The 26451-nt window shown below is 45.3% G+C and overlaps 1 protein-coding gene across 1 annotated transcript in view; it reads right to left on the bottom strand.

Annotated features, from left to right (window-relative positions):
* KIF4A (kinesin family member 4A) overlaps positions 1-26451 on the bottom strand; it is a 579230-nt gene that overhangs the window by 315196 nt on the left and 237583 nt on the right. The window contains exon 14 of the mRNA XM_063937105.1: positions 5746-5820. Within this exon, the coding sequence (XP_063793175.1) occupies positions 5746-5820 (75 nt within the window). The remainder of the gene's footprint in view (positions 1-5745; positions 5821-26451) is intronic.

The following is a 26451-nucleotide window of genomic DNA, read 5'->3' as shown; positions in this document are numbered from 1 at the left end:
AGCCGATGCAGCTGAGGGGAGAAAAGGAGACTTACCCGCGGTAGCCGTGGCAATCCACGCATCCAGCACCTCCCCAAATAGAGCCTGACCTTTGTACGGAAGGCCCTCCACACACTTTCTGAATTCCGCGTCTGCAGACCAGTTGTGCAGCCAGAGACCTCTTCGAGCGGAGACTGACATGGAGGAAATCCCCGCAGCCATGGAACCCAGGTCCTTCATGGAACCCACCAGGAACCCTGCAGAATCCTGAATATTACGCAAAAACAAATCAACGTCACCTTTGTCCAGCGTAGATGATTCCTCCTGCAGAGTGATTGACCACCTAGCAATAGCTTTACCAATCCAAGCACAGGCAATAGTAGGCCGCAATACAGCCCCTGAAGCCGTGTAAATGGATTTCAGCGTAGCATCCACCTTGCGATCTGTCGGGTCCTTTAACGTGGTAGATCCCGGGACCGGTAAAACTATCTGTTTGGACAGCCTGGATACAGAGGCGTCAACTATCGGCGGGAACTCCCACCTCTTTCTATTTTCCTCTGGGAAGGGAAACGCCACCAAGACTCTCTTGGCAATCTGGAATTTCTTTTCTGGAGTTTCCCATGCCTTTTCAAAGATGGCATTCAAATCCTTGGATGCCGGGAAAGTGAGGGGGGGGGGGGGGGGGGGGGGTCTTATTATCTGAAGGCGGCCTACTCCACCTGTTACGGAGGGGTGTCTGAAAGTTGTAAAAATAAGATTTTACTCACCGGTAATTCTATTTCTCGTAGTCCGTAGTGGATGCTGGGGACTCCCTAAGGACCATGGGGAATAGACGGGCTCCGCAGGAGACTGGGCACTCTAAAGAAAGATTAGGTACTATCTGGTGTGCACTGGCTCCTCCCTCTATGCCCCTCCTCCAGACCTCAGTTAAGGAAACTGTGCCCGGAAGAGCTGACATTACAAGGAAAGGATTTTGGAATCCAGGGTAAGACTCATACCAGCCACACCGTACAACTAGTGATAACTTTTTACCCAGTTAACAGTATGAAAAAACAACTGAGCCTCACTCAACAGATGGCTCATAACCATAACCCTTTATTAAGCAATAACTATATACACATATTGCAGAAAGTCCGCACTTGGGACGGGCGCCCAGCATCCACTACGGACTACGAGAAATAGAATTACCGGTGAGTAAATTCTTATTTTCTCTGACGTCCTAGTGGATGCTGGGGACTCCGTAAGGACCATGGGGATTATACCAAAGCTCCCAAACGGGCGGGAGAGTGCGGATGACTCTGCAGCACCGAATGGGCAAACACAAGGTCCTCCTCAGCCAGGGTATCAAACTTGTAGAACTTAGCAAAGGTTTTTGAACCCGACCAAGTAGCAGCTCGGCAAAGCTGTAAAGCCGAGACCCCTCGGGCAGCCGCCCAAGAAGAGCCCACCTTCCTTGTGGAATGGGCTTTTACCGATATTGGATGTGGCAACCCAGCCACAGAATGAGCCTGCTGAATCGTGCTACAGATCCTGCGAGCAATAGTTTGCTTTGACGCAGTAGCACCCAACTTATTGGGTGCATACAGTATTAACAGCGAGTCAGTCTTCCTGACTCCAGCCGTTCTGTTTACATAAATCTTCAAAGCCCGGACTACGTCCAGCAACTTAGAATCCTCCAAGTCCCACGTAGCCGCAGGCACCACAATAGGTTGGTTCAAATTAAAGGATGACACCACCTTTGGCAGAAATTGCGGACGAGTCCGCAATTCTGCCCTGTCCATATGGAAAACCAGATAGGGGCTTTTACATGACAAAGCCGCCAATTCTGACACCCGCCTAGCCGAAGCTAAGGCCAACAGCATGACCACTTTCCACGTGAGAAACTTTAGCTCCACAGTCTTAAGTGGCTCAAACCAGTGGGATTTTAGAAAATCCAACACCACGTTAAGGTCCCAAGGTGCCACTGGTGGCACAAAAGGGGGCTGAATATGCAGCACTCCCTTAACAAACGTCTGAACCTCAGGTAATGAAGCCAGTAGTTCTAGGAAGAAAATGGATAGGGCCGAAATCTGGACCTTTATGGATCCTAATTTTAGGCCCATAGTCACACCTGACTGTAGGAAGTGCAGGAATCGACCCAGCTGGAATTCCTCTGTAGGGGCCTTCCTGGCCTCACACCAAGCAACATATTTTCGCCATATACGGTGATAATGTTTTGCTGTCACGTCCTTCCTAGCCTTTATCAGCGTAGGAATAACTTCATCCGGAATGCCCTTTTCTGCTAGGATCCGGCGTTCAACCGCCATTCCGTCAAACGCAGCCGCGGTAAGTCTTGGAACAGACAGGGTCCCTGTTGCAACAGGTCCTGTCTGAGAGGCAGAGGCCATGGGTCCTCTGTGAGCATTTCTTGTAGTTCTGGGTACCAAGTCCTTCTTGGTCAATCCGGAACAATGAGTATTGTTCTCACTCCTCTTATTCTTACTATCCTCAGCACCTTGGGTATGAGAGGAAGAGGAGGAAACACATAGACCGACTGGAAAACCCACGGTGTCACTAGTGCGTCCACAGCTATCGCCTGAGGGTCCCTTGACCTGGCGCAATATCTTTTTAGCTTTTTGTTTAGGCGGGACGCCATCATGTCCACCTGTGGCATTTCTCACCGATTCACAATCTGGTCGAAAACTTCTTGATGAAGTCCCCACTCTCCCGGGCGGAGGTCGTGTCTGCTGAGGAAGTCTGCTTCCCAGTTGTCCACTCCCGGAATGAATACTGCTGACAGTGCCTGCACGTGATTCTCCGCCCAACGCAGAATCCTGGTGGCTTCCACCATTGCCACTCTGCTTCTTGTGCCGCCCTGGCGGTTTACATGGGCGACCGCTGTGATGTTGTCTGACTGAATCAGTACTGGTTGATCTCGCAGCAGAGGCTCCGCCTGACTCACGGCGTTGTATATGGCCCTTAGTTCCAGTATATTTATGTGCAGACAAGTCTCCTGACTTGACCACAGCCCCTGGAAGTTTCTTCCCTGAATGACTGCCCCCCATCCTCGGAGGCTTGCATCCGTGGTCACCAGGACCCAGTCCTGTATGCCGAACCTGCGGCCCTCGAGAAGGTGGGCACTTTGCAGCCACCATAGCAGAGACACCCTGGTCCTGGGGGACAGGGTGATCAAGCGATGCATCAGAAGATGCGATCCGGACCACTGATCCAGCAGATCCCACTGGAAGATCCTTACATGGAACCTGCCGAAGGGAATGGCCTCGTATGACGCTACCATCTTTCCCAGTACTCGCGTTCAGTGATGCACCGATACCCGCTTTGGTTTCAGGAGATCTCTGACCAGAGTCAGGGGCTCCTGAGCCTTCTCCTCCGGGAGAAACACCTTCTTCTGTTCTGTGTCTAGAATCATGCCCAGGAAGGGCAGACGCGTCGCAGGAATGAGCTGCGACTTTGGAAAATTCAGAATCCAGCCGTGTTGTTGCAACACTTCCTGAGAGTGTGATACGCTGATCAACAACTGCTCCCTGGACCTCGCCTTTATGAGGAGATCGTCCAAGTATGGGAAAATTGTAACTCCTCGCTTCCGAAGGAGTACCATCATCTCCGCCATCACCTTGGTAAATATTCTCGGTGCCGTGGACAGGCCAAACGGCAACGTCTGGAACTGGTAATGACAGTCTTGTACCACGAACCTGAGGTACTCCTGATGAGGGTGATAAATGGGGACATGCAAGTAAGCATCCTTGATGTCCAGAGATACCATAAAATCCCCCTCTTCCAGGCTTGCAATGACCGCTCTGAGCGATTCCATTTTGAACTTGAATCTCTTGAGATAGATGTTCAGGGATTTTAAATTCAGAATGGGTCTTACCGAACCGTCCGGTTTCGGTACGACAAACAAAGTGGAATAGTAACCCCTTCCCTGTTGAAGGAGAGGAACCTTTACTATCACCTGCTGGAGGTATAGTTTGTGAATTGCCGCCAGTACTACCTCTCTTTCCATGGGGGAAGCTGGCAAGGCCGATTTTAGGAAACGTTGAGGGGGCGCCACCTCGAATTCCAGCTTGGCCGGGCACAGATTCTAACTGAGGTCTGGAGGAGGGGCATGGAGGGAGGAGCCAGTGCACACCAGATAGTACCTAATCTTTCTTTAGAGTGCCCAGTCTCCTGCGGAGCCCGTCTATTCCCCATGGTCCTTATGGAGTCCCCAGCATCCACTAGGACGTTAGAGAAACATCCCTAACAGCCTCAATCATCAACTGCACCCCCCTGGCAAGCGATGTTGTCCCCCGCAACCCCTCCTCATCACCGTCTGCAGTGTCAGAGTCGGTGTCCGTGTCATCCTGCATAATTGCAAGTGCACGCTTATTAGAAAGTACCGCAGGGGACTCGGAGGAGGCAGCATCAGACCATATCACCATAGAGGACTGGACGACCCGAGTGGTATGCTCAGTCCTAGCCACCCTATCAGAAATCTGGGAAATAGTCCCCCTCAGAGAGACTAACCATTCTGGCTCTCTAGCTGGGATCTGGGCTAAAACAGTGCAATCCTGATTACATGGAATGAAGTCTTCCTGGGAAGACAAATCCTCCGCAGCATATGAAACAGTGTCCCTATACATGTTGCGCGCACACACACACACACACACACACACACACACACACACACACACCCCACAAACACACAGGGTATTTTGAGGACAGAATTTTCCCCTAAGAATGGCAGAGACACAGAGATTGGAGCCAACCCACGCACAGCGCTTTTCAGGCAAAGGGAGTCCCTTCCCAGGGCTATGTCCCTTAATAGGTGACACAGCCTTTAAGCAGCCTCCCTCCGCGGAAACAACCGCGCTCCTGACCCGTAGTCGCCATCTTCACACTGTCCCCCCGCTTGCACTCACCACATTTTAGCTTCTGGAGGGTGTGGCTGCCTGCTGCCAGGGCGAGCGTTCCGCTGCGGCGGGGCGCGATCAGACCCCTCTGGAGCCACCATCCCGTCAGCGGGAGCAGTGGCTCAAGACCCCGCGGGGCGGACACTGCTACCCGGCATCTCTTGCTAAACGATCTATCTGGATATTTCGCGCATGCTTGAATGATCTAGGTGCCCGACAGCGACGCGCAACGCCCCACATCAGTCGCTGGCACCACTACACACGGAGCGATTTCGACTTAATTTCTTAGCGATCTAGTCAAATCTAGTCAGATCGTGGAGATAATGTGCCATAATCACTCCGTGTATAGTCCCCATATCACTTTGTTCCAGGTGTCCCTTTACTTGTGAGCCACATCTAATCCAATTAGAGATGACTGGCCCAGACCTCACAAAGTGCAGTACTATGCAAACGTTTATCTTGTACAAAAACGTATGCTTAAGCGGTGACATTTGTTGCAAAATTACTCATCACAGGTACAAGTTTTTTTAAGAACCTTATCCATGACATTGTTAAAGGGCATCTTCACCTTAACTTAAATGTCTTTATTGATCCAAGTCTACAAAAAGGAGATTTTCTCAAATAAAAACTAATGTTTATATGGCCGCACCTGGAATCATACCAAACTAGCTATAGTAAATCAAAGAATGAATCAAAGGCCTTTGATACTTTTTGATGTGACCTAAACAACTTTATATTTATGTAACAGGTGATAACCTATGATCTTACATATACACAATCTCTTTATTTTAAAAGGTACAAAAGCTAGCTCAGAGTTCAATTTAATAAAAATAAAAAAAATCAGTAAATAGACATTAAAGTCACACTGGCTTACCTCTTCAGAATAACGAGAAACTGTCACACACTCAGCCACTGCTTCAATAGACGCAGCAATTCCGGAGCTTTCATCCTGATAAAAAGGAAGGATCAGAGAGAGACAAGAATCAGTCAATACAAAAAACACACCTCGCCACAGGACTACAAACTAAACAATTAACAGAGCAAGGAAGGAAAAAACAAAGGCCCAGTATTGTTTCATTAAGGTGGAGCAGCAGCACAGTACAACTTGTGGAACAGTGATGCATGTATTCCAACTGGGAATACACAGTAAGGATTATAATGCAGGACAAAAATATATTTTGCTGATCTAAGATAAAATAAGAATTTACTTACCGATAATTCTATTTCTCATAGTCCGTAGTGGATGCTGGGGACTCCGAAAGGACCATGGGGGGGTAGCGGCTCCGCAGGAGACTGGGCACAAAAGTAAAAAGCTTTAGGACTACCTGGTGTGCACTGGCTCCTCCCCCTATGACCCTCCTCCAAGCCTCAGTTAGGATACTGTGCCCGGACGAGCGTACACAATAAGGAAGGATTTTGAATCCCGGGTAAGACTCATACCAGCCACACCAATCACACCGTACAACTTGTGATCTGAACCCAGTTAACAGCATGATAACAGAAGGAGCCTCTGAAAAGATGGCTCACAACAACAATAACCCGATTTTTGTAACAATAACTATGTACAAGTAATGCAGACAATCCGCACTTGGGATGGGCGCCCAGCATCCACTACGGACTATGAGAAATAGAGAAAATAAGAATTTACTTACCGATAATTCTAACGTCCTAGTGGATGCTGGGGGCTCCGAAAGGACCATGGGGATTATACCAAAGCTCCCAAACGGGCAGGAGAGTGCGGATGACTCTGCAGCACCGAATGAGAGAACTCCAGGTCCTCCTCAGCCAGGGTATCAAATTTGTAGAATTTAGCAAACGTGTTTGCCCCTGACCAAGTAGCTGCTCGGCAAAGTTGTAAAGCCGAGACCCCTCGGGCAGCCGCCCAAGATGAGCCCACCTTCCGTGTGGAATGGGCTTTTACAGATTTTGGCTGTGGCAGGCCTGCCACAGAATGTGCAAGCTGAATTGTACTACAAATCCAACGAGCAATCGTCTGCTTAGAAGCAGGAGCACCCAGCTTGTTGGGTGCATACAGGATAAACAGCGAGTCAGATTTTCTGACTCCAGCCGTCCTGGAAACATATTTTCAGGGCCCTGACTACGTCCAGCAACTTGGAATCCTCCAAGTCCCTAGTAGCCGCAGGCACCACAATAGGCTGGTTTAAGTGAAATGCTGAAACCACCTTAGGGAGAAATTGAGGACGAGTCCTCAATTCTGCCCTGTCCGTATGAAAAATTAGGTAAGGGCTTTTATAGGATAAAGCCGCCAATTCTGATACACGCCTGGCTGAAGCCAGGGCTAACAGCATTACCACTTTCCATGTGAGATATTTTAAGTCCACAGTGGTGAGTGGTTCAAACCAATGTGATTTTAGGAACCCCAAAACTACATTGAGATCCCAAGGTGCCACTGGAGGCACAAAAGGAGGCTGTATATGCAGTACCCCCTTGACAAACGTCTGAACTTCAGGAACTGAAGCCAGTTCTTCTTGGAAGAAAATCGACAGGGCCGAAATTTGAACCTTAATCGACCCTAATTTGAGGCCCATAGACCGTCCCGTTTGCAGGAAATGCAGGAATCGACCCAGTTGAAATTCCTCTGTAGGGGCCTTCCTGGCCTCGCACCACGCAACATATTTACGCCAAATACGGTGATAATGTTGTACGGTTACATCCTTCCTGGCTTTGATCAGGGTAGGGATGACTTCATCCGGAATGCCTTTTTCCTTCAGGATCCGGCGTTCAACCGCCATGCCGTCAAACGCAGCCGCGGTAAGTCTTGGAACAGACATGGTCCCTGCTGGAGCAGGTCCTTTCTTAGAGGTAGAGGCCACGGGTCTTCCGTGAGCATCTCTTGAATTTCCGGGTACCAAGTCCTTCTTGGCCAATCCGGAGCCACGAGTATAGTCTTTACTCCTCTCCTTCTTATGATTCTCAGTACTTTTGGTATGAGAGGAAGAGGAGGGAACACATACACTGACTGGTACACCCACGGTGTTACCAGAGCGTCCACAGCTATTGCCTGAGGGTCCCTTGACCTGGCGCAATATCTGTCCAGTTTTTTGTTGAGGCGGGACGCCATCATGTCCACCTTTGGTTTTTCCCAACGGTTCACAATCATGTGGAAGACTTCTGGGTGAAGTCCCCACTCCCCCGGGTGAAGATCGTGTCTGCTGAGGAAGTCTGCTTCCCAGTTGTCCACTCCCGGGATGAACACTGCTGACAGTGCTATCACATGATTTTCCGCCCAGCGAAGAATCCTTGCCACTTCCATCATTGCCCTCCTGCTTCTTGTGCCGCCCTGTCTGTTTACGTGGGCGACTGCCGTGATGTTGTCCGACTGGATCAACACCGGCTGACCCTGAAGCAGAGGTCTTGCCTGACTTAGGGCATTGTAAATGGCCCTTAGTTCCAGGATATTTATGTGAAGTGACGTTTCCATGCTTGACCACAAGCCCTGGAAATTTCTTAACTGTGTGACTGCTCCCCAGCCTCTCAGGCTGGCATCCGTGGTCTCTAGGGAGGGACACAAAAGTGTCTAGAGGACAGTGCACAGGTCACAAAAATTAACAATATAATTTGAACAAAACCAACCAATAAAGAAAATTAATGATCCTATCTTTTATGAAGGGACCAAGTAATATATATATCAGGCTGGAGGTGCGCCACTAAGCAAGAGTTACAATAATTTTTCTAAAGGTTATTAGTGTAGACCACTAGTGGGTACTGCACTAGAAGGAGCTTAGTGTGTGGCGCACTCTTTTGAAAGGATTATAATCTATAAAATGTAGCTTTTATTACATATGTTTAAAATAAAACTCTATAGCCAGGCTAGTGAGTATATTTGATAACCTGAGAGTAAACACCTATAAGATTATACACTAAATTACTAATAATGGATGGTAAATACCATTTCTATCTGTTAAGAACAAATAAAGTAGTATGTCAAGCTTAGTGATATATTACTATTAATACTAATTGTTATAACGGTTTTCTATATCACCCGTTAACGAAACTATATTAGTTTGTAATCACGAACATAGCTCAGACGGTAGCCACTATTAAAGATATATGGTTACTGTTATGGTAAGGAGAAATTAGGCGCTGTATTCTGGTAATATTACATTCAATTAAGAAATAATTTGCGGATACCTAAATTGACTCTAAAGGAACCCCTGTTCCTAACAGGTTCTCATCATTGAAATGCAAGAGGAAACAGTATAAATGTGTTTTGTAACATATATACACTTAGTCTGCCAGTCTATTGTTCAGACTGCAGTGACTGTGCAGATGTAATTTGATACGTGTTCATGTATCCACAGTGACAGGATACAATTGTAACGAAAAGGACCATCAGTATTAGAGAACAGATAATATTAATACTGTCTCTAAATCTGTAATAGAAATTTGTCAATCATATGTAGCATAACATCTTGCTCATAAATCACGTATATATGGTAATAACGTCGTGCAAAATACTCCGCCTCATCAAACATATATGTCAACCATGAGCATAAAATCTGCACCAAAATGTTGGTTTGACAACTATTTCTGATAACAAGATGATTATTACATATAGAGATATCTGAATTTTCAGAAACATAAATTGTATTAATTATAGCACCTATCTCTCTTGCAAGTGAATGACTGCGTTGTCACTCACATTGATATCCATGTAACCCTGTGTGGCAAAAGTTATATGATGTAACTTAATTTAATGGTGTCCAGGAATTCCAAACATTGATAGGTATGATAACTAAAAGATAAAGAGTCCCAGGAGTATATAAACGGTTTCCCTTTCTACTGTTGTTCCATATACTCAGGCGTACCTGGGTAGTGAATGGTACAATGAGAGCGGGGAAAAATAAGATTTTACTTACCGATAAATCTATTTCTCGTAGTCCGTAGTGGATGCTGGGACTCCGTAAGGACCATGGGGATATAGCGGCTCCGCAGGAGACAGGGCACAATAATAAAAGCTTTAGGATCAGGTGGTGTGCACTGGCTCCTCCCCCTATGACCCTCCTCCAAGCCTCAGTTAGGATACTGTGCCCGGACGAGCGTGCATAATAAGGAAGGATATTGAATCCCGGGTAAGACTCATACCAGCCACACCAATCACACCGTACAACCTGTGATCTGAACCCAGTTAACAGTATGATAACAACGAAGGAGCCTCTGAAAAGACGGCTCACAACAAGAATAACCCGATTTTTGTAACAATAACTATGTACAAGTATTGCAGACAATCCGCACTTGGGATGGGCGCCCAGCATCCACTACGGACTACGAGAAATAGATTTATCGGTAAGTAAAATCTTATTTTCTCTGACGTCCTAGTGGATGCTGGGACTCCGTAAGGACCATGGGGATTATACCAAAGCTCCCAAACGGGCGGGAGAGTGCGGATGACCCTGCAGCACCGAATGAGAGAACTCCATGTCCTCCTCAGCCAGGGTATCAAATTTGTAGAATTTAGCAAACGTGTTTGCCCCTGACCAAGTAACTGCTCGGCAAAGTTGTAAAGCCGAGACCCCTCGGGCAGTCGCCCAAGATGAGCCCCCTTCCTTTTGGAATGGGCTTTTAGAGATTTTGGCTGTGGCAGGCCTGCCACAGAATGTGTAAACTGAATTGTATTACAAATCCAGCGAGCAATCGTCTGCTTAGAAGCAGGAGCACCCATCTTGTTGGGTGCATACAGGCTAAACAGCGAGTCAGATTTTCTGACTCCAGCCGTCCTGGAAACATATTTTTCAGGGCCCTAACAACGTCAAGTAACTTGGAGTCCTCCAAGTCCCTAGTACCCGCAGGTACCACAATAGGTTGGTTCATGTGAAAAACAGAAAACACCTTAAGGAGAAAATGAGGATGAGTCCTCAATTCTGCCCTGTCAGAATGAAAAATTAAGTAAGGGCTTTATATATGATAAAGCCGCCAATTCTGACACACGCCTGGCTGAAGCCAGGGCTAATAAAATATCTCACATGGAAGGTGACGATGCTAAGTCCACAGTGGTGAGTGGTTCAAACCAATGTGACTTTAGGAATCTCAAAACAACATTGAGATCCCAAGGTGCCACTGGGGCACAAAAGGAGGCTGTATATGCAGTACCCCTTTTACAAACATCTGAACGTCAGGCACTAAAGCCAGTTCTTTCTGGAAGAAATTCGACAGGGCCGAAATTTGAACCTTAATGGACCCTAATTTTAGGCCCATAGACAGTCCTGTTTTCAGGAAATGTAGGAAACGACCCAGTTGGAATTCCTCTGTAGGGGCCTTCTTGGCCTCACACCACGCAACATATCTTCACCAAATGCGGTGAAAATGTTTTGCGGTTACATCCTTCCTGTCTTCGACCAGGGTAGGGATGACTTCATCTGGAATGCCCTTTCAGGATCCGGCGTTCAACCGCCATGCCGTCAAACGCGGCCGCGGTAAGTCTTGGAACAGACAAGGCCCCTGCTGGAGCAGGTCCTTTCTTAAAGGTAGAGGCCACGGGTCTTCCGTGAACATCTCTTGAAGTTTCGGGTACCAAGTCCTTCTTGGCCAATCCGGAACCACGAGTATCGTTCTTACTCATCTCCCTCTTATGATTCTCAGTACTTTTGGTATGAGAGGCATAGGAGGGAACACATACTCTGACTGGTACACCCACAGTGTTACCAGAGCGTCCACCGCTATTGCCTGAGGGTCCCTTGACCTGGCGCAATATCTGTCTAGTTTTTTGTTCAGGCGGGACGCCATCATGTCCACCTTTGGTTTTTCCCAACGGTTTACAATCATGTGGAAGACTTCCCGATGAAGTCCCCACTCTCCCGGGTGGAGGTCATGCCTGCTGAGGAAGTCTGCTTCCCAGTTTTCCACTCCCGGAATGAACACTGCTGACAGTGCTATCCCATGATTTTCCGCCCAGCGAAGAATCTTTGCAGTTTCTGCCATTTCCCTCCTGCTTCTTGTGCCGCCCTGTCTGTTTACGTGGGCGACTGCCGTGATGTTGTCCCACTGGATCAATACCGGCTGACCTTGAAGCAGAGGTCTTGCTAAGCTTAGAGCATTGTAAATTGCCCTTAGCTCCAGTATATTTATGTGGAGAGAAGTCTCCAGACTTGATCACACTCTCTGGAAATTTTTTCCTTGTGTGACTGCTCCCCAGCCACTCAGGCTGGCATCCGTGGTCACCAGGACCCAGTCCTGAATGCCGAATCTGCAGCCCTTTCATAGATGAGCACTCTGCAGCCACCGCAGAAGAAACACCCTTGTCCTTGGAGACAGGGTTATCCGCTGATGCATCTGAAGATGCGATCCGGACCATTTTTCCAGCAGATCCCACGGAAAGGTTCTTGCGTGAAATCTACCGAATGGGATCGCTTTGTAAGAAACCACCATTTTTCACAGGATCCTTGTGCAATGATGCACTGACACTTTTCCTGGTTTTAGGAGGTTCCTGACTAGCTCGGATAACTCCCTGGCTTTCTTCTCCGGGAGAAAACATCCTTTTCTGGACTGTGTCCAGAATCATCCCTAGGAACAGTAGACGTGTCGTCGGAAAAAACTGCGATTTTGGAATATTTAGAATCCACTCGTGCTGTCGTAGAACTACTTAAGATAGTGCTACTCCGACCTCCAACTGTTCTCTGGACCTTGCCCTTATCAGGAAAGCGTCCATATTTCTTTTAAGAAGAATCATCATTTCGGCCATTACCTTGGTAAAGACCCGGGGTGCCGTGGACAATCCAAACGGCAGCGTCTGAACTGATAGTGACAGTTCTGTACCACGAACCTGAGGTACCCTTGGTGAGAAGGCAAATTTGGACATGTAGGTAAGCGTCCCTGATATCCAGTGACACCATATCGTCCCTTCTTCCTGGTTCGCTATCACTACTCTGAGTGACTCCATCTTGATTTGAACGCTTGTATGTAAGTGTTCAAATATTTCAGATCTCACCGAGCCGTCTGGCTTCAGTACCACAATATAGTGTGGAATAATACCCCTTCCCTTGTTGTAGAAGGGGTACTTTGATTATCACCTGCTGGGAATACAGCCTGTGAATTGTTCCCAATACTGCCTCCCTGTCGGAGGGAGACGTTGGTAAAGCAGACTTCAGGAACTTGTGAGGGGGAGACGTCTCGAATTTCCAATGTACACCTGGGATACTACGTGTAGGATCCAGGAGTCCACTTGTGAGTGAGCCCCCTGCGTGCTGAAACTCTTGAGATGACCCCCTACCGCACCTGAGTCCGCTTGTACGGCCCCAGCGTCATGCTGCGGACTTGGCAGAAGCTGTGGAGGGCTTCTGTTCCTGGGAATGGGCTGCCTGCTGCAGTCTTCTTCCCTTTCCTCTACCCCTGGGCAGATATGACTGGCCCTTTTGCCCGCCTGCCCTTATGGGGACGAAAGGACTGAGACTGAAAAGACTGTGTCCTTTTCTGCTGAGATGTGACTTGGGGTAACAAAAGGTGGATTTTTCAGCTGTTGCCATGGCCACCAGGTCCGATGGACCGCCCCTTTATACGGCAATACTTCCATGTGCCGTCTGGAATCTGCATCACCTGACCACTGTCGTGTCTTCGTCTGGCAGATATGGACATCACATTTACTCTTGATGCCAGAATGCAAATATCCCTCTGCGCATCTCGCATATATAGAAATGCATCTATAGTCAATAAAATCTTGTCCCTGTCAAGGGTATCAATATTTTCAGTCAGGAAATCCGACCAAGCCCCCTCAGCGCTGCACATCCAGGCTGAGGCGATTGCTGGTCGTAGTATAACACCAGTATGTGTGTATATACTTTTAGGATATTTTTCAGCTTCCTATCAGCTGGCTCCTTGAGGGCTGCCGTATCTGGAGACGGTAACGCCCCTTGTTTTTATAAGCGTGTGAGCGCCTTATCCACCCTAAGGTGTGTTTCCCAACTCGCCCTAACTTCTGGCGGGAAAGGGTATACCGCCAATAATTTTCTATCGGAGGAAACCCACGTATCATCACACACTTCATTTAATTTATCTGATTCAGGAAAAACTACAAGTAGTTTATTCACACCCTACATAATACCCTTATTTGTGGTACTTGTAGTATCAGAAATATGTAACACCTCCTTCATTGCCCTTAACATGAAACGTGTGGCCCCAAAGGAAAATACGTTTGTTTCTTCACCGTCGACACTGGAGTCAGTGTCCGTGTCTGTGTCGACCGACTGAGGTAAATGGGCGTTTTTACAAGCCCCTGACGGTGTCTGAGACGCCTGGACAGGTACTAATTTGTTTGCCGGCCGTCTCATGTCGTCAACCGACCTTGCAGCGTGTTGACATTATCACGTAATTCCTAAATAAGCCATCCATTCCAGTGTCGACTCCCTAGAGAGTGACATCACCAATACAGGCAATTTGCTCCGCCTCCTCACCAACATCGTCCTCCTACATGTCGACACACACGTACCGACACATCACACACACAGGGAATGCTCTGATAGAGGACAGGACCCCACTAGCCCTTTGGGGAGACAGAGGGAGAGTTTGCCAGCACACACCAAAAACGCTATAATTATACAGGGACAACCCCTTATACAAGTGTTTTCCCTTATAGCATTTTTATATATGTAATCATATCGCCAAATAAGTGCCCCCCCTCTCTGTTTTAACCCTGTTTCTGTAGTGCAGTGCAGGGGAGAGCCTGGGAGCCTTCATCACAGCAGAGCTGAGCAGGAAAATGGCGCCGTGTGCTGAGGAGAATAGGCCCCGCCCCCTTTTCGGCGGGCTCTTCTCCCGGAGTTTGGGAGATCTGGCAGGGGTTAAATACATCCATATAGCCTTAAGGGCTATATGTGATGTATTTTAGCCATAAAAAGGTATTATACATTGCTGCCCAGGGCGCCCCCCCCAGCGCCCTGCACCCTCAGTGACAGTTGGTGACTGTTGGTGAAGTGTGCTGACAACAATGGCGCACAGCTGCAGTGCTGTGCGCTACCTTATGAAGACTGAAAGTCTTCTGCCGCCTGTTTCTGGACCTCTGGACCTCTTCAACTTCGGCATCTGCAAGGGGGGTCGGCGGCACGGCTCCGGGACCGGACTCCATGGCTGGGCCTGTGTTCGATCCCTCTGGAGCTAATAGTGTCCAGTAGCCTAAGAAGCAAATCCATCCTGCACGCAGGTGAGTTTACTTCTCTCCCCTAAGTCCCTCGTAGCAGTGAGCCTGTTGCCAGCAGGACTCACTGAAAATAAAAAACCTAACTTAAACTTTTATTCTAAGCAGCTCAGGAGAGCCACCTAGATTGCACCCTTCTCGTCGGGCACAAAAATCTAACTGAGGCTTGGAGGAGGGTCATAGGGGGAGGAGCCAGTGCACACCACCTGATCCTAAAGCTTTTATTATTGTGCCCTGTCTCCTGCGGAGCCGCTATATCCCCATGGTCCTTACGGAGTCCCAGCATCCACTAGGATGTCAGAGAAATACCGTTTACCTGGAGACTGAAAGGACAGAGTAGTGCGAGCTACTTCTACTGTCCACGCTCTATATCCCCCCTCCCCTGTTGTGAAAACACATTGCAGGAGGAGTGCGTAGATATGGAGCAGTGGATGAGAGGGCAGCTCTGAGATACCTGTAAGCTTCCTTATCAAGCGTGTCGTTCTGAACGCAATCAATGCTGAATCGGCATGTAGGAAGCCACTGTAGAGGTAAACGTCAAATCGGGTAGAATTCCCGTGCCTCCGTAGTTATTAACCGTCCTTAGCGCTGTCAGAGGGATGCCTGGAAGGGTAGGATTTCTATACCCTCATAGATGCTGCACGTCCTGAGCGCTGTCTGAGATATGTCAGCGTATATGAGGACGCTGCGGGAACTAGACGCCGGGTCGGGTAAGATTCCTGTACCCGTGTGTATCCTATGTGTCCCAGTCCCGCTGGTGATATCCGTCCTGAGCGCTCTCCAAGGGACGCCGAGAGGGGTCGAATTCTTATACCCCCGTCGATGCTGCACATCCTATGCGCTGTCAGCGTGTGGAAAAAACGCTGCGGGAGCTGGACGTCGGGTCGGGTAAATTCCCTCACCTCCGTGTGTCCTGTACGTTCTTGTCCCGCTGATTATTAAGCGCTGTCTGAGCTGTATTGGCGTGTGAGAAGACGCTGCGGGAGCTGGACGCCGGGTCGGGTAGGATTCCCGTTCCTCCGTGTGTCCTGTACGTCACAGTCCCGCTGATGATTGATGACGTACGTTTCACGTTAAGCTTGATCACATCAGTAGCACCATATGGAGGTGGGCAGTATTTAAAGCAGATGCAACATACTAATCAGTACAATTAACTAAGGCTGTATATAATCGTCCCTAATTTGTGATCACTTTGCACCAAAAAAACGTGCTGATATCATTGACAATATTTATAAAGTTGCACCAAGTTGAACCAAAGTAAATCTATTATTAGTTATAATTTTTAATATTTTTTTAAAATTATTAATGCGATAAATGAAGGGACGGTGCATGAAATAAACCGTCCTATACATTTGATATTATGATAGGTGTCAGCATAATGGTGAATGTCAGTAGTAAATGTATCTTGAACATATCAAATGATAAAATAGGCAGTAGTTTATCATAATAACAGAAATAAGATATCGTTTCAAACGATAATTTCATATTATGGAAAAAAGAGAAAACAGCATTTAATTGAGAAAGTTGTACCAGATAATAATATCTTTAGGTGCGCCACTATATCGAACCCCTGCTGATGTATATCCACATAAATAGGTGAATACTATAATATGTTGGGCTACCCCTGTTTGATGTATAGTAAGTGCAGTGAAGATAGAATTACTGTGAGCTGAGAAACATTGTGATCAGATGTTTATGTGAATAATATGCTTAAATAAAAAGTAGTGTAAGAATGGTGATGCATGAAATAAACAGTGAGAAAAATATATAAAGACCTAAATTTAATAGAGTATTATTAGACAAATTGAGTGAATAAAAGAGAGAAAAGACAAAAGCTAAAGTATAAGGGATTTATACTATACACAGATAGTAAATAAATGAGATAAATAATTTATACCTCAAGTAAATATTGTGACTATATAAACATAAAGACATGTAATAAAGATAAGTGAATTAATGTGATAAAATATGTGGTGAAACATAATGAATACTTACTTAACTGAGATGGGAAAAAGAGGCAGCTATGATAATAAAAATTGATATTTTTATCAGGTTGGTACTCCTAACCGGAATATATAAAAAAAAAATAATAAATAGAAAGAATGGTAAGCTATGAGGGCACAGGGAAAAGGGGTAGGGAGAAAAAAACCTGAAACAATACAGGAAAAGAGAGAGATTGGGCCACTAAGTGTGAGAGACAAATAGTAATAGGAGGGAGAAGAGGTCCTGATGCGGTACAGGAGAATAATTAGGCCACTATACAGTTGATCAAATGGGATGAAAAGCCCCATAATTAATATTCTCATTCAGGCCTTTAGGTGTCATAGAATTCAACTTAAAGATCCATTTACTTTCCAGTTTTTGTAGTTCCCTAAAGGGATCTCCTCCCCTAATGCCCATTCGTAATCTCTCAAGGCAGAAGAATTTGAGTTCACGTGGAGACTTGGAGTGTCGTCGTTGGAAATGTCTGGCTACCGATGTTATCTGTCTGAATCTCATTTGGTCCGTTTCCACATTTCTTATGTTGCCCATGTGCTCTAATATGCGGGTTTTGACCATTCTGGTGGTCATTCCTACATATAGCATCTTGCATGGGCATTGTATGCAATAGATGACATTAGAGGTCTGGCAGTTAGAGAACTCATGTATTTTGAGATCATTCCCTTCCCTGTCTGTGACGTTTGGTCTTGTTACGACATGTGCACAAACTGCGCAGGATCCACAGGGATATGTACCTTTAATTTTACTTTCCCGTTTTGGAAAGCGGCAAAAGTGGCTCTTGACCAACTTATCACCTATATTAGGTGATTTTTTTCCAACTCATTGACACTGCCGGTCCCAAATTCCTTGCCAGATCTGGGTCATTAAGTAATAAAGGCCAGTGTTTGTTAATTATCCCCCTTATCTCCTTCCATTCCTGGCAGAAATCCCCAACAAATCGTATCTCTGGTATCTTTGCGTCCTTCAGCTGTGTTGATCTCTTACTCTCCTGAAGGATAAGAGAACGCCTGTCAGTGTGGAGGAGGGTTCTGCTAGCTTTTTTAATGCATCTCATACTGTATCCTCTCTCTCGCAATCTCCCTGTAAGTTCTTTACTCTTGATTTTATATATCTCATCGTCCGAGCAATTCCGTCTCAGTCTGAGAAATTCGCCCCTGGGTATATTCTGGACTGTGGCAGGAAGATGCGAGCTAGTACTGAGCAGCAGACTATTGGTAGCCGTATCCTTCCTATAGAGTTCTGTTGCCAGCATCCCATTTTTATCCCTATAGATTCTGAGGTCTAAAAATGGAATGGACTCTCTGCTGATCTCATAGGTCAGTTTGAGATTCAAATCATTGTTGTTTAATTGTTGAATAAACTCTTTAAGTGGTTTTTCTTCTCCTTCCCAAATAACGAAAATGTCGTCTATATAGCGCATCCAAACGATTATTCTGCTGGTAAATGGTTCATTAATTTCGTTGACCACCACCTCCTTCTCCCACCATCCTAGGTATAGGTTGGCATACGTCGGTGCGCAAGCCGCGCCCATTGCTGTTCCACGTAATTGGGTAAAAAATGTGCCAGCAAACGTAAACGTATTCTTGTGGAGAACAAAATGCAGAAGTTGCAGTAGAAAGGAATTAAATTCACTAGAGCCTTCCATTTTGAGAAAATACTCAACTGCTGCTAGACCCTTTGCATGGTCAATGCTGCTGTACAGTGACTCTACATCTAGGCCCACTAGGATATAATTGTCTTCCAACTTGACATCATGTAGCTTGTAAATGACATCTCCTGTATCACGTGTATACGAGGGCAGGGCAGTCACATGCTTGCGCAGATGAGTGTCTATGAAGATACTCGCTTTCTCTGACACACCTCCTATGCCAGATACTATCGGCCTGCCTGGGGGGTTGTTCAGATTTTTGTGAACCTTCGGCAAAAGGTAGAAGGTTGGAGTTCTGGGGTGATCAACTCTCAAGAAATCTGACTCTTGCTTAGTAATTACCTCATCTTTTAATGCTTTCTCTATAATTCGATTGAGGGTTAATCTGCAGTTGTCAGTGGGATTGAACAGTGTTTTAGCGTAACACTCAGGGTCAATCAGCTGTCTCATGGCCTCTTTGACATACATTTCCTTTGGCCATAAGACAACGTTGCCTCCTTTATCGGATGGTTTCACAACCACATCCTCCCATTTTTGGATCTCATTGAGAGCTCTCCTCTCCCCTTTTGTGAGATTATCTTTATATTTGAACTTTTTTCTCTGTATTTCATCCAGGTCCTTGCTGACCATATCCATAAATATTCTTACTTCAGGGCAGATTTGATCCTGGGGAAAAAAGGTTGATTTCTTTTTGCAGATAACTCTACCCCTTCCTTGAGTTGTTCTTGGGGCACTTTCTAGGATGAGTTCTTGTAGAATCGAAATCATCTCCTGATCCTGTTCCGTACATCCCTCAAAGTATTCCAAAGCTCCATAATCCTGAATATTGGATGAATACTGAGATGATAGAGAGGGTGATACGACCAACCTCTCTGCTTGTTGAGATTCCTTATGGGCAAAAAATTTTGTAAGAAGTAATTTGCGACAAAATAATTTGGTGTCTTTTTCCCACTGGAAACGATTGAAGCTTTTTTGAGGGGCAAAGGAAAGACCCTTTCTCAGGACTGCTTCTTGTTCATATGTAAGGGAGTGCTCAGAGAGATTGATGATTTTAAGAGAGGATTCTTTATCTAGTATTTTCTGTTGTTTGTCTTTCTCCTCGGATATCTGTGCGTTACTGGAGTCTCCCATCTCTGGGGATCGTAGCTTCCTCTTTGGGAGAAGGAGGTGGTGGTCAACGAAATTAATGAACCATTTACCAGCAGAATAATCGTTTGGATGCGCTATATAGACGACATTTTCGTTATTTGGGAAGGAGAAGAAAAACCACTTAAAGAGTTTATTCAACAATTAAACAACAATGATTTGAATCTCAAACTGACCTATGAGATCAGCAGAGAGTCCATTCCATTTTTAGACCTCAGAATCTATAGGGATAAAAATGGGATGCTGGCAACAGAACTCTATAGGAAGGATACGGCTACCAATAGTCTGCTGCTCAGTACTAGCTCGCATCTTCCTGCCACAGTCCAGAATATACCCAGGGGCGAATTTCTCAGACTGAGACGGAATTGCTCGGACGATGAGATATATAAAATCAAGAGTAAAGAACTTACAGGGAGATTGCGAGAGAGAGGATACAGTATGAGATGCATTAAAAAAGCTAGCAGAACCCTCCTCCACACTGACAGGCGTTCACTTATCCTTCAGGAGAGTAAGAGATCAACACAGCTGAAGGACGCAAAGAAACCCGAGATACGATTTGTTGGGGATTTCTGCCAGGAATGGAAGGAGATAAGGGGGATAATTAACAAACACTGGCCTTTATTACTTAATGACCCAGATCTGGCAAGGAATTTGGGACCGGCAGTGTCAATGAGTTGGAAAAAAATCACCTAATATAGGTGATAAGTTGGTCAAGAGCCACTTTTGCCGCTTTCCAAAACGGGAAAGTAAAATTAAAGGTACATATCCCTGTGGATCCTGCGCAGTTTGTGCACATGTCGTAACAAGACCAAACGTCACAGACAGGGAAGGGAATGATCTCAAAATACATGAGTTCTCTAACTGCCAGACCTCTAATGTCATCTATTGCATACAATGCCCATGCAAGATGCTATATGTAGGAATGACCACCAGAATGGTCAAAACCCGCATATTAGAGCACATGGGCAACATAAGAAATGTGGAAACGGACCAAATGAGATTCAGACAGATAACATCGGTAGCCAGACATTTCCAACGACGACACTCCAAGTCTCCACGTGAACTCAAATTCTTCTGCCTTGAGAGATTACGAATGGGCATTAGGGGAGGAGATCCCTTTAGGGAACTACAAAAACTGGAAAGTAAATGGATCTTTAAGTTGAATTCTATGACACCTAAAGGCCTGAATGAGAATATTAATTATGGGGCTTTTCTTCCCATTTGATCAACTGTATAGTGGCCTAATTATTCTCCTGTACCGCATCAGGACCTCTTCTCCCTCCTATTACTATTTGTCTCTCACACTTAGTGGCCCAATCTCTCTCTTTTCCTGTATTGTTTCAGGTTTTTTTCTCCCTACCCCTTTTCCCTGTGCCCTCATAGCTTACCATTCTTTCTATTTATTATTATTTTTTTATATATTCCGGTTAGGAGTACCAACCTGATAAAAATATCAATTTTTATTATCATAGCTGCCTCTTTTTCCCATCTCAGTTAAGTAAGTATTCATTATGTTTCACCACATATTTTATCACATTAATTCACTTATCTTTATTACATGTCTTTATGTTTATATAGTCACTATTTACTTGAGGTATAAATTATTTATCTCATTTATTTACTATCTGTGTATAGTATAAATCCCTTATACTTTAGCTTTTGTCTTTTCTCTCTTTTATTCACTCAATTTGTCTAATAATACTCTATTAAATTTAGGTCTTTATATATTTTTCTCACTGTTTATTTCATGCATCACCATTCTTACACTACTTTTTATTTAAGCATATTATTCACATAAACATCTGATCACAATGTTTCTCAGCTCACAGTAATTCTATCTTCACTGCACTTACTATACATCAAACAGGGGTAGCCCAACATATTATAGTATTCACCTATTTATGTGGATATACATCAGCAGGGGTTCGATATAGTGGCGCACCTAAAGATATTATTATCTGGTACAACTTTCTCAATTAAATGCTGTTTTCTCTTTTTTCCATAATATGAAATTATCGTTTGAAACGATATCTTATTTCTGTTATTATGATAAACTACTGCCTATTTTATCATTTGATATGTTCAAGATACATTTACTACTGACATTCACCATTATGCTGACACCTATCATAATATCAAATGTATAGGACGGTTTATTTCATGCACCGTCCCTTCATTTATCGCATTAATAATTTTAAAAAAATATTAAAAATTATAACTAATAATAGATTTACTTTGGTTCAACTTGGTGCAACTTTATAAATATTGTCAATGATATCAGCACGGTTTTTTGGTGCAAAGTGATCACAAATTAGGGACGATTATATACAGCCTTAGTTAATTGTACTGATTAGTATGTTGCATCTGCTTTAAATACTGCCCACCTCCATATGGTCCTACTGATGTGATCAAGCTTAACGTGAAACGTACGTCATCAATCATCAGCGGGACTGTGACGTACAGGACACACGGAGGAACGGGAATCCTACCCGACCCGGCGTCCAGCTCCCGCAGCGTCTTCTCACACGCCAATACAGCTCAGACAGCGCTTAATAATCAGCGGGACAAGAACGTACAGGACACACGGAGGTGAGGGAATTTACCCGACCCGACGTCCAGCTCCCGCAGCGTTTTTTCCACACGCTGACAGCGCATAGGATGTGCAGCATCGACGGGGGTATAAGAATTCGACCCCTCTCGGCGTCCCTTGGAGAGCGCTCAGGACGGATATCACCAGCGGGACTGGGACACATAGGATACACACGGGTACAGGAATCTTACCCGACCCGGCGTCTAGTTCCCGCAGCGTCCTCATATACGCTGACATATCTCAGACAGCGCTCAGGACGTGCAGCATCTATGAGGGTATAGAAATCCTACCCTTCCAGGCATCCCTCTGACAGCGCTAAGGACGGTTAATAACTACGGAGGCACGGGAATTCTACCCGATTTGACGTTTACCTCTACAGTGGCTTCCTACATGCCGATTCAGCATTGATTGCGTTCAGAACGACACGCTTGATAAGGAAGCTTACAGGTATCTCAGAGCTGCCCTCTCATCCACTGCTCCATATCTACGCACTCCTCCTGCAATGTGTTTTCACAACAGGGGAGGGGGGATATAGAGCGTGGACAGTAGAAGTAGCTCGCACTACTCTGTCCTTTCAGTCTCCAGGTAAACGGTATTTTCCCCGCTCTCATTGTACCATTCACTACCCAGGTACGCCAGAGTATATGGAACAACAGTAGAAAGGGAAACCGTTTATATACTCCTGGGACTCTTTATCTTTTAGTTATCATACCTATCAATGTTTGGAATTCCTGGACACCATTAAATTAAGTTACATCATATAACTTTTGCCACACAGGGTTACATGGATATCAATGTGAGTGACAACGCAGTCATTCACTTACAAGAGAGATAGGTGCTATAATTAATACAATTTATGTTTCTGAAAATTCAGATATCTCTATATGTAATAATCATCTTGTTATCAGAAATAGTTGTCAAACCAACATTTTGGTGCAGATTTTATGCTCATGGTTGACATATATGTTTGATGAGGCGGAGTATTTTGCACGACGTTATTACCATATATACGTGATTTATGAGCAAGATGTTATGCTACATATGATTGACAAATTTCTATTACAGATTTAGAGACAGTATTAATATTATCTGTTCTCTTATACTGATGGTCCTTTTCGTTACAATTGTATCCTGTCACTGTGGATACATGAATACGTATCAAATTACATCTGCACAGTCACTGCAGTCTGAACAATAGACTGGCAGACTAAGTGTATATATGTTACAAAACACATTTATACTGTTTCCTCTTGCATTTCAATGATGAGAACCTGTTAGGAACAGGGGTTCCTTTAGAGTCAATTTAGGTATCCGCAAATTATTTCTTAATTGAATGTAATATTACCAGAATACAGCGCCTAATTTCTCCTTACCATAACAGTAACCATATATCTTTAATAGTGGCTACCGTCTGAGCTATGTTCGTGATTACAAACTAATATAGTTTCGTTAACGGGTGATATAGAAAACCGTTATAACAATTAGTATTAATAGTAATATATCACTAAGCTTGACATACTACTTTATTTGTTCTTAACAGATAGAAATGGTATTTACCATCCATTATTAGTAATTTAGTGTATAATCTTATAGGTGTTTACTCTCAGGTTATCAAATATACTCACTAGCCTGGCTATAGAGTTTTATTTTAAACATATGTAATAAAAGCTACATTTTATAGATTATAATCATTTCAAAAGAGTGCGCCACACACTAAGCTCCTTCAAGTGCAGTACCCACTAGTGGTCTACACTAATAACCTTTAGAAAAAATAAGAATTTACTTACCGATAATTCTATTTCTCGTAGTCCGTAGTGGATGCTGGGGACTCCGTCAGGACCATGGGGGAATAGCGGGCTCCGCAGGAGACAGGGCACATCTAAAAAGCTTTTTAGGTCACATGGTGTGTACTGGCTCCTCCCCCTATGACCCTCCTCCAAGCCTCAGTTAGGTACTGTGCCCGGACGAGCGTACACAATAAGGAAGGATCTTGAATCCCGGGTAAGACTCATACCAGCCACACCAATCACACCGTACAACTTGTGATCTGAACCCAGTTAACAGTATGATAACAAAACGAAGTAGCCTCCGAAAAGATGGCTCACAACAATAGTAATAACCCGATTTTTGTAACGATAACTATGTACAAGCATTGCAGACAATCCGCACTTGGGATGGGCGCCCAGCATCCACTACGGACTACGAGAAATAGAATTATCGGTAAGTAAATTCTTATTTTCTCTAACGTCCTAGTGGATGCTGGGGACTCCGTCAGGACCATGGGGATTATACCAAAGCTCCCAAACGGGCGGGAGAGTGCGGATGACTCTGCAGCACCGAATGAGAGAACTCCAGGTCCTCCTTAGCCAGAGTATCAAAATTTGTAAAATTTTACAAACGTGTTCTCCCCTGACCACGTAGCTGCTCGGCAAAGTTGTAATGCCGAGACTCCTCGGGCAGCCGCCCAGGATGAGCCCACCTTCCTTGTGGAATGGGCATCTACATATTTCGTCTGTGGCAGGCCTGCCACAGAATGTGCAAGCTGAATTGTACTACAAATCCAGCGTGCAATAGACTGCTTAGAAGCATGAGCACCCAGCTTGTTGGGTGTATACAGTATAAACAGCAAGTCAGACTTTCTGACTCCAGCCGTCCTAACTATATATATATATATATATATATATATATTTTTAGGGCCCTGACCACGTCTAGTAACTTGGAGTCCTCCAAGTCCCTAGTAGCCGCAGGCACCACAAGAGGTTGTTTCAGGTGAAAACGCTGACACCCCTTTATGAAGAAACTGGAGACGAGTCCCAGTTCTGTCCTGTTCAAATGGAAAATTTTAATATGGGCTTTTGTAAGACAAAGCCGCCCATTCTGACAATCGCCTGGCCGAGGCCAGGGCTAACAACATGGTCACTTCCCATGTGAGATATTTGTCAACAGCATGGTCACTTTCCATGTGAGATATTTCAAATCCACAGATTTGAGCGGTTCAAACCAATATGATTTTAAGAAATCCCAACACTATGTTGAGATCTCACGGTGCCCCTAGGGGCACAAAAAAGCTGTATATGCAATACATCCTTTACAATCTGGACTTCAGGAACTGAAGTCAATTCTTTCTGGAAGAAAATCTACAGGGCCGAAATTTAAATGTTAATGAACCCCAATTTGAGGTCCAAAACACTCCTGTTTTCAGGAAGTGTAGAAATCAACCTAGTTGAATTTCCGTCGTGGAGCCTTCCTGGCCTCACCCACGCAACATATTTTCACCACATGTGGTGATGACGTTGTGCGGTCACCTCCTTCCTGGCTTTGACCAGGGTAGGTATGACCTCTTATGGAATGCCTTTTCCCCTCAGGATCCGGCATTCAACCGCCATGCCGTCAAACGCAGCCGCGGTAAGTCTTGGAATAGACATGGTACTTGCTGAATCAAGTCCCTTCTTAGCTCCCCAGGCCCTTAGTCCTCTGTGAGCATTTCTTGAAGTTCCGGGTACCAAGTCCCTCTTGGCCAATCCGGAGCCACTAGTATAGTTCATACTCCTCTATGTCTTATAATTCTCAATACCCTGGTTATGAGAAACAGAGGAGGGAACACATACACAGACTGGTACACCCACGGTGTTACCAGAACATCCACAGCTATCGCCTGAAGGTCTCATGACCTGGCGGAATACCTGTCCCGTTTTTTGTTCGGGCGGGACGCCATCATGTCCACCTTTGGTCTTTGCCAACGGTCCACAATCATGTTGAAAAACTTCCCTATGAAGTTTCCACTCTCCCGGGTGGAGGTCATGCCTGCTGAGGAAGTCTGCTTCCCAGTCGTCCACTCCCGGAAAGAACACTGCTGACAGTGCTATCACATGATTTTCCGCCTAGCGAAAAATCCTTGCAGTTTTCACTGCCCTCCTGCTTCTTGTGCCGCCCTTCTGTTTACGTGGGCGACTGCCGTGATGTTATCCCACTGGATCAATACCGGCTGACCTTGAAGCAGAGGTCTAGCTAAGTTTAGAGCATTATAAATTTGCTCTAAGCTTATTTATGC

This window comes from Pseudophryne corroboree, chromosome 8, assembly GCF_028390025.1.
Source record: "Pseudophryne corroboree isolate aPseCor3 chromosome 8, aPseCor3.hap2, whole genome shotgun sequence".
NCBI classification, from domain to species: Eukaryota; Metazoa; Chordata; class Amphibia; order Anura; family Myobatrachidae; genus Pseudophryne; species Pseudophryne corroboree.
The sequence above is the reverse complement of the archived record's forward strand: the minus strand, read 5'-3'. Positions and strand labels throughout refer to the sequence as shown.